The sequence below is a fragment of the Macaca thibetana genome, chromosome 1 (genome assembly GCF_024542745.1).
Source record: "Macaca thibetana thibetana isolate TM-01 chromosome 1, ASM2454274v1, whole genome shotgun sequence".
In the NCBI taxonomy this organism is placed as follows: domain Eukaryota; kingdom Metazoa; phylum Chordata; class Mammalia; order Primates; family Cercopithecidae; genus Macaca; species Macaca thibetana.
The window spans coordinates 199,890,464-199,903,344 of NC_065578.1; the positions used below are offsets into that span (position 1 = coordinate 199,890,464).

A 12,881-nucleotide genomic window follows, 5' to 3' on the forward strand; every position below is an offset into this window, starting at 1 on the left:
GACGTAAACCCGGGAGGCGGAGCTTGCAGTGAGCTGAGATCCGGCCACTGTACTCCAGCCCCGGCGACAGAGTGAGACTCCGTCTCAAAAAAAAAAAAAAAAAAAAAAAAAAAAAAAAAAAAAAGAATCTACAGCTCCTTTCAACTCTCTCGATTTCCCACTGCTAACCATCTCTCAAACAGACAGTTAACGGGAAATAAAAGAATGGCTCTAGAAGGTGAACTCTATCCATTGAAAATCGATAGAGAATCTGCAAGCAAATCACTTAGTCTGTTTAGCAGTCTCTGAAGCTAAGATTGCCTTGGTTCTATGAGTTGAGTCAAGCAGAGCAGTGGCATGAACTAAAGAATAAACAATATTCAGTTTGTCCTTTCTTTCCCAGAGTTCACTGGCATAGGAGAGATTAAAGACTCAGTATGAGTATTTTTCTAAAGTCACCCTACACCCTGATGTTTCTCATAGCGTGTCTCTGTGGATCATTAATGTGTTTCCAAGCAAATCGTTTTGTATGGAGCGTTTATTTACCCTTATTATTAAGATGCATGTGTTTCACTGGAAGCATCAGCTTTGAGGCCTGTCAAGCACATGATAGAAACAGGCATGCAAAAGGAAGGAGTATTCTGTCCAGGGAGCATGAGCAGGCAAGCTCACCATCGGAAATGGTGATGAAATAACAGGGAAATACAACTGAAAAACACACTCAAAAATGTATTACATAAAATAATTTACTTCTCATTCAGAATGACCTTCCAGACCTATTAGTTAGACAGCAGTCTGTGAGTTCAGATACAATCTGAAAGTCATGACAATTATAGTAGGGCAAGACCAATAAAGTTAAACATTTGAAGTCAACTAGAGACAAAACTGTGGAACTGTGTATAACAGAAAATGACACTGATGAGGAACTCCAGGGATATTAAGGGCAAGATTGCCGAAGAGACAAGAAGGGTACAATTAGAAAACCTACATCTTTAATACAGTGAGATTTGTATGCACACACTCTGGTGTCTTCATTTTGCAGCCCATTATATTGGCTTAAAAGTCAGAAAGGTGCTCATGCATGTAATTTATACTGGAGCAACGAATGCAGTATATGTGGATGTGTGTGTGCACTTTCAAAGGCAGTCGTTTTAGAAGAATGAGAAGAAAATTACTTCCTGGGCATTCATTAATAATTCAGGTGATATCCTGCACCTCCATTTATAAAACAATATAATAATAATAACACGTACAAAATAACATCATAAATAACACAAATGAGAAGTTTTCAAGTATTTCAATGTGCCTTGAAAAGTTTCAAACAGTAATTCTAACAATTGGTTAGACAATCATTTTTTTCTTTCCTTTTCCTCTCATTTAGTCTCAGAGCTTAAAAAGAAATGCTTCCAGTCTCTGTTAGACCTGATGTTTGGAATGAAATTAACAAGATTCTACCTTAAAAGAGAACACTTATGTGGGCTTTTCAAATTGTGAAAACTTGTTTCCCTCTTATAAACTGTGATCTTTCCCCTGCTGCTGGTTTATAAATACAGGCATATAGCCCAGAGCCATTATAAAGAAAAACAACCAACCACAATAAACTAAGGAGCCTTATCTGATGGTTAAGGTTCTCAGGAAAAAATGAGAAGAGCACCTTGATCAGGAGAGGAAAAGAGGATAGAGGATAAAAACAGTAACCTTTAACTTCTGTGCCCTCGCTCAGCCAGTAACTTATGGCAGGTGTTGCTGGCAAGGCCTTAACTGCATTTCTTCATTCAGTTGAACATCCTGTCTGCCAACTCCATACCAACCCAGCTGCTAATAAGCATGCCCTGGGCACCCAGGAAAAGAAGGGAAGGCTGGCAGCTTAGGAGCTCAAATGTGCCATCAGTGAAAACCAGCTCAAAGGAGCTAAGCTATTCGCTCCTTAGAATAGTGCTCAAGGTGGAGGCTGTCAGTGGTCAAACCAAGCATGAAGTTCCTTGGATGCTTCTCCAGCAAGATCCATGGAATTTTACAAAACCAGTTTTCCACAGGTTAGCATTTCTTTCTTAGCCTACATGGCAGTTAATTCATTTTGCCCTGTTCAAATGTAGTATGAAAGAACAGAGATGAAAACATGCATGTAAGTACATACACATACTCTAGTTATGAGCACCTAGGGTCTTTCCCATCACTCTTGCAAAAGTGTGTGTGTGTGTATACATACACTCACACATACATATGTATACACAGACATCTATGTACAGAAATAATGTATATGTGTGTATGTCTATGTCTATATATAATATATACATAATATATATTATATTCCAACTTGAGTAATATATATAATATAATATATATATATATAATATATATAGACATAGACATACACACAAGCGCATACCATAGATCAACCTCATCTAAATATCTAGGGTCTGGAGAAAGTGCTGACCAACAGAATACATGTGCATGTGGATGTCACGTGACATGCACTAACCAACCATCCCAAGGTAAAACTGTTGGGAGGAGGAAACTGCCAACAATCTTTGAAAATCCAGACCTACCAGGCCTTTATTTAGAGATTTGTTCCCATGGAACCCTCAAAGAAACTTAGGAAAATTGGACTGGAATGGGGTCCCACCCTGATGAACACTCAAACACCAACAGCTATATCTAGTTTATGCGTGGAAGTGACTCACACATGGCAGGCAGCATGAATATTAGGCTACAATGTGGATAAAGCACTGGAGCTTAATACAGATCAATATTTGGCCTCAGGTTTTCCAGAGCATAGAGTCTTGGCATTTGATCCCTCTGCCTTCAGGTGAGAATTAGGCACACTGAGGGACCAGGGAAGCACAGTCTGCAGAACTCTTGGCTCCTTTCTGCTTCTCTGCCCCACAGCTGGAAGGGTTGACCAAATCAAGATAGAATCGAGACTTGAGGAAGCGGCGGTAGGAATCCTTCTCCATCAGGTTGAAAATCTTCTTCTGAGCCTCATCAAAGCAGGTTATTGTAGGCTCTAGCATGTTCCGGCTTGTCTCTTCCCTGGTGCAAGAATCCAGGTTCACCTGAGGGGCAAAGGCCAAGGCTTCATTAGACCTATATCCCTGTTGAGGATGCAAGGCTCTATGCTTTGTAGTGACCTGTAAGTGACTGTGCACCCTCCGTATTTCAGAAGCAAAAAAAAGTGACATTAGGCTCCTCCTCGGCACATGTGCGAGAGTATAAAAGGTTCATTCTGCTCTAGAGTGGGCAGGGCAAGATCCATTCTGTCTAACAAATTGGGGAGATTCATCAGAAAATTTCATGAAGGGAGGTTATGGTAAGTCACCTGGATAGAAGAGATTTTTTAAAAAACTGATTTATTTGGAGTTGTCAAGGTTATGATAGTCAACTCCAATATTCTAGGAACCTTCACTAAGATCCAGAGATTTCTCTGCCATAAAAGCTTACCTTTTTGGTCAGGTTGGCTAATGGGTAGAAGGAATAGATAGAAAGTTGGGTAGAAGAAATAGGTTCTAGTGTTTGATAGCACATTAGGGTGATTATAGTTATCAATAGTTTATTGTATATTTTAAAATAGCTAGAAGAGGAGATATGGAATGTTCTCAACACATAGAAATAATAAATGTTTGAGATATGTGTATACCAATTGCCCTGATTTGATCATTACACATTGTATGCATGTATCAAAATATCACACATACTCCACAAATATGTACAATTTTTATGTATCCATAAAAAACCTACCTCTTTGGTTGCCTGGACTGAGATGAATTCATTATAGATCTTTTTGGCCTTGGGACTTAGTTTAGATGGTGATTTGATTTTCTTATACTCTTCACAGCTGATCCAGAAGTCAATATTCTCCTCACTATATTCAGACTTCAAGAAAGCTTTGAAAGCTGCCAGCCCACCTATGATACAGGAGAAAGGACCACAGTTGTCATCACACTGGCTAGCCTCTTGGATATGATATTTCACATAAAGCTGAGGTACTTGGGGGATAAAGCGTAGGTTCAAGCAATTCCTTTTTCCCCCACTTTTTTCAAGTCACTTAGGAGTCAGGTAAACCTAATCTGTGTTTGATATCTAGTGGATCCCAGTTCTACCTAATGATTCTTACCCAAGTTGGAAGCCACTTTCAAGAAAGTATTTTGTTTCTGAAATACCTATGCAGCTATCAATTACCAAGGTTGATTTGGGAAAGAGAAACTGAGATTGACTTTGCAAGAAGGCATCGATATTTATCATTTTTTTTTCTCTCTCTTCCCTTTTTCCTTGTGATGAGAGAGATGGTTTTCCACATGGTTCCTGCTTAAACTTTTCATTGTATATCACAAGGCTCTAGGGCATATTAAAATTATAAACAGACTGAATTTAAGACCTAAAGAGTCTCCTGAGTCTGAACATCAGAAAGAAGCCAGGCCTTGCTGCAGTTTCTATTAGACCGGCATAATGTAACTTGTCTTATCCAGAGTACCTCATCCCAGGTTGCTGTCAGACTTACATTCATGACTAATCAGGTTTTCCAGTGATTCAGCCCATTTCTTGACTTCCTCTTGGCTTACCCTAGAAAAAATAGAGAGAAACAGAATAATTGGAATGTCATGATAAAAAATTGGGGTAAGAAATCTAAGATCCCGAATAAAGGCAGAGATTTTATTTTCCATCATTATGACAAAATATGTTATTGATGAGGGCAGTTTTTCACTAAATGTATAGACATTTCAAATGTAGTTAAGATCTCCATGAAAATGGAGGCTATCTTGATCCAAATCTGGCTTAACTAGGAGCACAACTTCCCTCTTACAGAACATCTCTATCATCAGATAGTTAATACTCAGTAGTTCTTCACCAAGGCCTTTTCTCTTACCTCTGGCAAATAACCACTTTGTCCTTCTTGTTGTGGGAAGAATTATGTTCACAGGAATCAGATTTTTGCAGCAGGAAACCTAGCCGATGTTTCATATCTTTTGCACTGCACAGAAGAGAAAAATAATGAATAAATAGTGATAACCAGCTTTCTTTAAAAGATACCTAATGATAGAGCTTGAAGAGTCCATTACTAGTCTATGGCTCAGAGACAGTTTAGGGAATGGGAGTTGGAGTTGGCATGAACTCTCAGGAAAACAAGATTCCTCTTTTGGTTCCCTACGACTTGCTACAAAACCTTGAGGCAGAGTCGTAACACTAGTTCCTTCATTCACAACTGGAATTCTGACCCTTCAGTTTACCTCAGAAACCTCAGAAGCCTTTATATGCCTGTCATTTTGACCAACAGAATACCTTTGGTATCTTCAGTAGAACCTGAATCACTGAAAACATGAGTGATCTCTGAGTAATTTTTAGGAGTTGGAAAGCAGTAGCGGCAAAAGATGCACATCCTTGCTGCACGCCACCTTCTGGCAGGTGATTGCTATTTCCATCTGTTCCCCTGCAGGCAGAGGGAACTGTAAAAGTCTATTCAGTTCCAGTCATGTATGTGGGGGCCACGCAGTTCCTGCTATGAGGTATAGAGGAAGAATACACTGAGGTGCGCAGCCCCAGCAGAGGGAAATGGAACATGGGACAGTGAAAGCAAATGCCCAAGCTGAAACCTCAGCCCCTTGGGGCTTCTTTCCAGACAGTATCTGCTGCTGCTGCTTTCCTTTTTAATGCTACTTTAAAGGACATACACACTCTAAAGGGCATTTGAGGCTTAAAAGCTATTAGGAGAAGCAGGCTAGAGTCATCACTGAGCTTCCACCATTTATTGCCACCATTTATTGCCACCATTTAATAGGTAGCCTGGCACAATAGGGCTCCTGACTAACTAGAAAAAGGGGGTCTTTTAATAAGCCTTAAGCTCAACTCTCTTACTTTTTATTAAATATCCTCTTGCTTGCATCTCTTTTATTAAAAAGGCCAAGAAATAATTTAAAAATAGAAATACCATTTTAAGAGAAATGAATAACTAAATGTGTCTATTTGGAGTGGGGAAAATAAAGCCTCAAAGACAGAAAGACATTTAACATAGCCCCTAATACATTTATGTATGTAGGTTTTCCCAGAAAGTTTGAATTCCATTATGTTCTCTGACTGCCCCTTAAATAGTATTTTCTCTTCCTTGCAAGATTACTTTCCTTCCTCTGCTTCCCTGACTGATGACTGCTCAGGGGATGCAACATCCTTTTTGATGATAACAGGATATAATCCTGAATGTTAGGGTGATTCCAAGGTGATAATATAAGTATATCATGAAGTCCAAATAGAAATGAATTCATATTTCTATGTGCTGGATCCACCTGAGATCTGAGAGTTGTTGATCAATGCAGGGGCTAAGTGTGCTTAGCAAGTATTCTTATTTAAAAAAAAAAAAACATAAAAATAAAAACCAAAATGACTTCAGAAGTTATTGGAGTCAGGAAATCTAGATTTGGTCCTAATTCACCCACCAACCTATGTGACCTTGAGCAGGCGATGGCTCCTGTGGAGCCTCAGGCACTGGTGGCAAAGATGTTGGACTAGACGATTTGCAATTTACTGGTGAGGAAAGGGAAGAGCAGTTCATTCTGCTGACATAGAGTTTACCTCCTTAGATTAGCTGCTTAACTCTTTGAGGACAGAGCTCTAGTATTAACTTTTATCTGTTTTGCAAAATATTTACCAGGGCATAACTTTCTCCTGACACTCTTGTATTTTTGTATAGTTCATTTCATATGTAAGTTAACTGAAGCTTGAAGTAATTTGCTCCACTCCATTCAGAAAATTAAGCGTGAAGGTCAGAGGAACTTATTTCATAGATACTCTCTGCCAGACCCTCCTGCTTCATTTTAAAGAAGCCATAGATACTTCCATACTCCTGAATGACAGAATATTTGAAAAGTAAATGTTTTAATAGTACATAAAAAATTATGTTTTCTGAGACTATTTCCAAAATAAAATTTGGGGTAATTTCTATTTGCAGCGCGATAAGAAAGCAGGTAGTATACCTTTAGATTGACTTTTTACCTTTAACTGCAAGATTAAGTAATGTAATATGCACTCATTTTGTGTTTAATTTTCAACTGACTACTATACGATCATTCTCTGAATGCATTTGTTTATACCTTTTTTGAACAAACGAAAAACAAATGAATAGCTGTATGTCTGTAAAGTCTTTTTAAAAAATCAAGAGAGTATATTAACAAAACAATATCTTTAAGGTGAGATCTACAAAACTGTTAACTGATTTGTAATGATCAATACTTCTCAACCACACTCATATAAGACACTTTAAGAACTAGAGATGGGGCAGAGAGATAAGGAAGATCTGGCTTTGGAACTCATATCTCATTGTAACATTTGCTTATAAGAACATAGAGAGTGAAAGATACTGCAGCACTACACAGAAAGCACAGTGCCTTTCTGATGATGGAGCCAAACCTCATTCTGGGGTACCTTTCCTGAAACAAGATGTAGCATACAATCAGAAAACCCAGACCCAGGCTTCTATGTACTCCAGGGATGCTTAAATAACAGCAGTAATCACAGATGGAGATATTGCAGACCACTATACATAGCCTCAAGCCTCATCTCACTTCTTAATTAAAACTAGCTTGCTTAGACCTGGCTTAAAGAACAGTTCTCAAAACTGAGGTCACATGAAACAATACATAAGGACTGAAATTTGGGGAGCACATGTCTTAAGTCACAGTATCTAGCTAGTCTTGGAAGAAAGTTAGAAAGTCGTGCTCTCCTGACCACACTGTTTCTAATTGCACAGAACTAGGTTAGTAAGTACAACATGTAAATAACTGAGAAAGTCTATCCAAAAGTTTAATACGGTTAATGACTGAAAGCAATCTTACCTCCTTAAGCAAGAAGCCGGCAGACCTGCAAGCCCTTTGCACATCTTATTTAACAGCTTGGGATTCGCAAGCAGGAAAGAAATGCGGCAGGAGGAGCTGTGGCTTCGGCTTTGAGCGTACTTTGCCTCTTCTCCGGTAAAGATATTTTCAGAATCCTCTGAGCGTCTTCCTCCTAAGCCTGTAGGGGTCTCTTTTATAGCCCAGCTACGACGGTCCAGCCAATCAGACGACAGCTCTGCAGTACCAGCTCCTCTGTCTCCCTCTGCCTCTCCAGCCCCTGAAAGAGATGAGGAGGAAAAGACTGACGCATCAGCAATGCTAAGTGAACGAGCAGAGAAAATCCTTCAGCAAAGTAAGGATATGGAAAAAAATGTACTCAATGTCTCTACCAGTGTCAGAGGTTTAGAATTTCTAGAAAAGGAAAAAAGTGTACAATGCTGCAAAATATAGTATTCATTCATAGTTCTGTAAAAAACAATATCAAGGAAAGTTGCTTCCTGGAAGGAAAAGTACCAGCAGGAATTCTGAAGCTTACTTAGGAGCTGACTCCCAGTGCCCTTCCTCTTTTGGATTAGAAGCATCATATGATACATGGTCCAAGATCTGATCCTCACGATTTCCAAAAGGGAGCTGGCAGGATCATCATCTCCACGCAGTGATTTGCAGAAGTTGCCTTGGTTGTTATGCAAACAAGAAGGTGGAGAGAAATAGCTGGATGACAGACAGTTATAAGCCCGGCTGCATAGAGAAACTACCCTAGGAAAAATAGATTTGCTATATCCGTAATCAACCTGACTGGGGAATACTTTTCTAGAAATCTTGGTAACAACAGAATTCAGCCTAGCACTGACAGTTTCTCCTTTACATGCCTGTGTCCTGTAAAAAGTCTAAACCAGCAGCTTGAGGACCAAAGGAGGGAGTAGGTGAGCAAATATACACAGCAATTCTTATATCAAATGGGTTTATGTCTTATGTAATTCTAAGTCTCCAAACTGATATTTCAAAAGATAAAGAAAGAGGGATGTAGAGAGAAAGAGACAGAGCAGGCAGAAAAATACGTAGTTTGCTTTGCGTATCACCAGCCTTAAAATGAATCGTTAAGAATATTAAGCCCTATAGGTGTTTCTGAACACCTGAACAATTAGTATCTTTTACATACAATATCATAAACTGAAACGCCTGCATGGAGAGAATCATTCAGGTGTTTCACATCTTATAGCCATATATCAAATACCTACACCAGAGTTACAGAGGAAAGCTATAAGTGGAAGAAGAGAATTAATTGCTAGATCTGACCAAAACAGCTTTCATTTTGAAAGCAGATAGGTTCCTGATCATAAGCTACAGTGAGCTGTACTTTATATTTAAGAAACAGAGGCATCAAATGGTTTAGGTGGAAGAGATGAAAAATAGTTAGGTTCCAGTGAAATGCAAAATACCAAAAATATAGAAAGAATGTCACAAAGCAATGCCCATACATGGCCCGACCCAATACGTGCCCTTGAACATCCCACACTGCTCCCACTACCAACACCTTCCATGACTAGCAGAGCAAGGAGACAGCAGACAAATGTAAGGTGGTGGAGGGACCATAATCTACAGAAGATGCATTTAAATTATAGGAAAAAGCCTCTAGCCGCCCATAAAGATAGAAAGACATTTATTAGAGTAGATACTGGGCAACTCTTCCTTGAATTATAACATAGAACAAGTGAATGTTGACAGCCATTCTTGATGGTGGTGTGGAAGGAACTGCAGTGCAATGTGAAATTAGGGAGGCCCTTAGACCAAGGAAGATGGACCAGGGAGAGGAATCAGTTGGAACTGACATTAAAGAGGACAGACTAATTAAAAGGGAAAGAAGGTCACTCAAAGAAAGACCACAGCCTTCTTTGTTTACATGGACACCTAAAAGAGTGATCACTCAAACAGATTGATTTTAGGAACATAAGTGAGGACCCGAAAAGGTTTACTGATGCCTGAAATTCCACAATAAGAGCTTTATCTCTTGGACTTAGAATAAGAGAAGCCTGATTTGTCATGAGTTAAATATAAATCACTGCAATAGATGGGACTTTAAAGACAAAATGGGACTTTAAAGGCAATGTAGCCTAACGCCCTTATTTCATCAAAAAGGAAATAGAGACCCAGAAAGAGAAAGTGGCTTGCTGAGGTTACAGCTTCTCACTAACAGAGCTGGGTCCACATACAGGTGTCTCGATACTCAGTTATGTGGATTGTCCACCATGCTACCCTATCACTCAACCGTCTTTTCAAATGAGATAAACTGTGTAAATAGAGATATTTCTAAACTACAAAGTGAAGTGCTAATCAAATAATTTTTATCATTCTATTATACACAGTATAGAACATAAGCCAAAATTAATTTTACATATTTTATTCAAGGAGTGTTCACTTGCCCAATTTCTTGCTCTGTGAAAGCAGGAGTTGCTGCAGACCTCAATGTGGTGGTTCCCTATTAAAACCAGGTCTCTAACTTTGTGCTTAGCTCATTACTCTGTTCAGGCATTTCATATTTACTCACTTCTTTGACTATTAAATCTTGCTTTCCTAGGAGTTTTAAAACTTTTTTAAAAGTGTTTGTAAAATGCTTCACATGAGTTAACTTATTTTTTCACTGTGGGACTTGCAGATTGTGTTTGAGGAGGCGAGGACTGGTACATCATGATACCTTGACAACCTTCCACTTTCTTTCTCTGATATGCACAAAGCATCAAATTCTGTTATTCTGTGATTTGTCATTCCTGAATGACTCTGGTAGTGTGGAAGAGATTTACTCTCAAAAGATTTACTTTTTATTTATGCATTTGTTTAAGAAATATCTTTTGACTACCTAGTTTGTGTCAGGTACTCTTTGAAGAACTGTATTTAGCATGGTGAACAAGCAGACAAAATCTCCACTGTAGTAGAGTTTCATCCCAGTAGAAGGAGTCAGAAAACAAACAAATCAGGTGATTCCAGATTTTGACCTGTACCATGAATAAAATGGGCAGGTGATGTGCTAGAGAGTAATCAGATGGTGAAGGGCTAATTTAGCCAAGGTGGTCAGGAAAGGCCTCTTTGAAGAGGTGGTATCTCAAATGAGATTTGATGGGTGAGAAGGAGAAAGCAACGCAAGAAGCCTAGGAATTAGTATTCCAAATAGAAGTAAGAGCAAGTGCCAGTGTTCTTTATCTAAATTGGGAAAGAACATAGCCATAAAAAAGAATGAAATCATACCTTTTGCAGCAACTTAGATAGAACTGGGGGCCATTATCGTAAGTAAAACAAATCAGACACAGAAAGACAAATATTGCATGTTATCACTTATAAGTAGGAGCTAAATAATGTGTACACATAGACATAGAGTGTGGAATGATAAACATTGGAGCCCCAGAAGGATGAGGGGCAAGAAGTCAGCACATGGTGAGAAACTACTTAAGGGGTACAATGTACATCATTCAGGTGATGAATACCCTAAAAACCCTGATTTTGCCACTATACAATCTATGCATGTAAAAAAATTTCACTTATAACCCATAAATATACACAAATCTAAAAATTAAAAAAAATTGGGAAAGAACAAGAGGGGGCCAGCGGGAGAATTGAGAACAAGATGAAAGTAGCATAAAAGGAGATGGAAAGGTAGACGATAGATCCTGCAAGGATTTGTAGGCTGTGGTCAAGAGGCTGGACTTTATCAGAGTGCAGTGGAAATCCACGGAAGAAACAGAAGCAGAGAAGGGGCATCATCTGATCATTCTGACTCTTGTGAAAGAAAGACTGAGATGAGTTGGCAGAGTGTGGAAGCAGGGAGACCAGTTAGCAGAGTTAGCAGTTTGAATCCTGTTTCGTCAATTATATATATATTTATTATTATATAGTAAGTCCTCAATGTCCTCAGTAGGTTATTGAAAACTGTGACTTTAAGTGAAACAATGTACAGCAGGTCCTTGAATGCCATCATGTCATTTCATTATCATCAATGTCATTTCATTATAACGTTGATGGGAAAAAAATTGGTTTAGTTATGTCGTTTCATTTGAAGTTGTAGTTTCCAAGAACCTATCCATGATGTCAAGTGAAGATTTACTTTACAAAACTCCAGGAAAGCACAGAAGATAGAGATTAAACTCAACCTTTTGAATCTGGAGTGGTTTTTCACAAGGAGACCCTAAAATGGAAACTAGAGATGCAGTCGTTGTACAAAGAAGAGAAGAGCATCACAATAGTGGGTAGAGTAATAGCAGATTATTTTATTGGTCACTAACTGAGCAAGGCACTGGTTTAAACACTTTATGCCAATTAATTCACTTATTCCTCATGATCCATCCCGAGAGAACGTTCTTCAATGATTCTCATTTTGCAGATGAAGCATAGAGGACTTTAGTACTTACCTGAGCTTACACATTGATTAAATGGTGGTAATGTGATGCCAGCTCAGTTTGACTCCAGGGTCTTTGCTATTGACCTCTAGGTCATCAGAACCATAAAGAATAAAAGCAAGTGCAATGTTTGAAGGCCATAGAGGAGTTTAGCATGATTGCAGTGTTAGAGCTCAGGAAACTGTATGCCAAAGTATGGTGCTTTGGCATGCTAAGTACTTGGAACTAAAGGAGAATGGAAGCCCTCAGAAGCAGCCAAGTCTCTTCCTGACCATCTCCTGCCCTCTGCCTCTTACTACTCTTTCTTCACGAAAACAAGTCACAGAAACCAGAATTCCTCTTCCCCAAGATGGGTCACAGAAACTAGAACTCCTCTTCCCCAAAGTAAGCCATAAAACCTAGAAAGGCCACTCTCTCCCTTCTCCCTTGAAGACCCTCATTGTGAAAGAGTCCTGCCCCATACTCAGGAGGAAGGAATGCTACACAGAGAGAGAGATCAAGAAGAATCTGGACAGGCCTTGCTGTGTTTCCCCCTGAGTCCATTACCACTAACTCATATCTTTTTGTCTAATCTACATGGCTACAGGCTATCCATTCTTCATCGAACTTCGGCATAAAAACAGACAGTTTCCCCTGGGTCTTTGGGTCTTCATTTCTGAAGACTCCCATTTCATGTAAAACTTGGATTAAATAAATT

General features: G+C 39.0%; 1 protein-coding gene across 1 annotated transcript; it reads right to left on the minus strand.

The window, feature by feature from the left end:
* Positions 1-499: 499 nt before the first annotated feature.
* On the minus strand, positions 500-8,751 carry RGS4 (regulator of G protein signaling 4). The gene is made up of 6 exons (XM_050769321.1): positions 8,335-8,751; positions 7,800-8,076; positions 4,844-4,948; positions 4,478-4,539; positions 3,718-3,884; positions 500-3,035 (listed from the first exon to the last, which is right to left on the minus strand). Exons 1-6 carry the CDS (start codon positions 8,390-8,392, stop codon positions 2,796-2,798), a joined length of 909 nt encoding a protein of 302 aa, XP_050625278.1. The 5' UTR covers positions 8,393-8,751; the 3' UTR covers positions 500-2,795.
* Positions 8,752-12,881: the final 4,130 nt, after the last annotated feature.

Coding starts and splice junctions, on each gene's coding strand:
- RGS4 (XM_050769321.1), bottom strand. CDS start 8,392: ATGTATCATATGATGCTTCTAATCCAAAAGAGGAAGGGCACTGGGAGT. Junction 4,540..4,843: donor AAAGTGGTTATTTGCCAGAG/GTAAGAGAAAAG, acceptor TATTTTTTCTAG/GGTAAGCCAAGAGGAAGTCA. Junction 3,036..3,717: donor CAGTCCAGGCAACCAAAGAG/GTAGGTTTTTTA, acceptor TTTGCCCCTCAG/GTGAACCTGGATTCTTGCAC.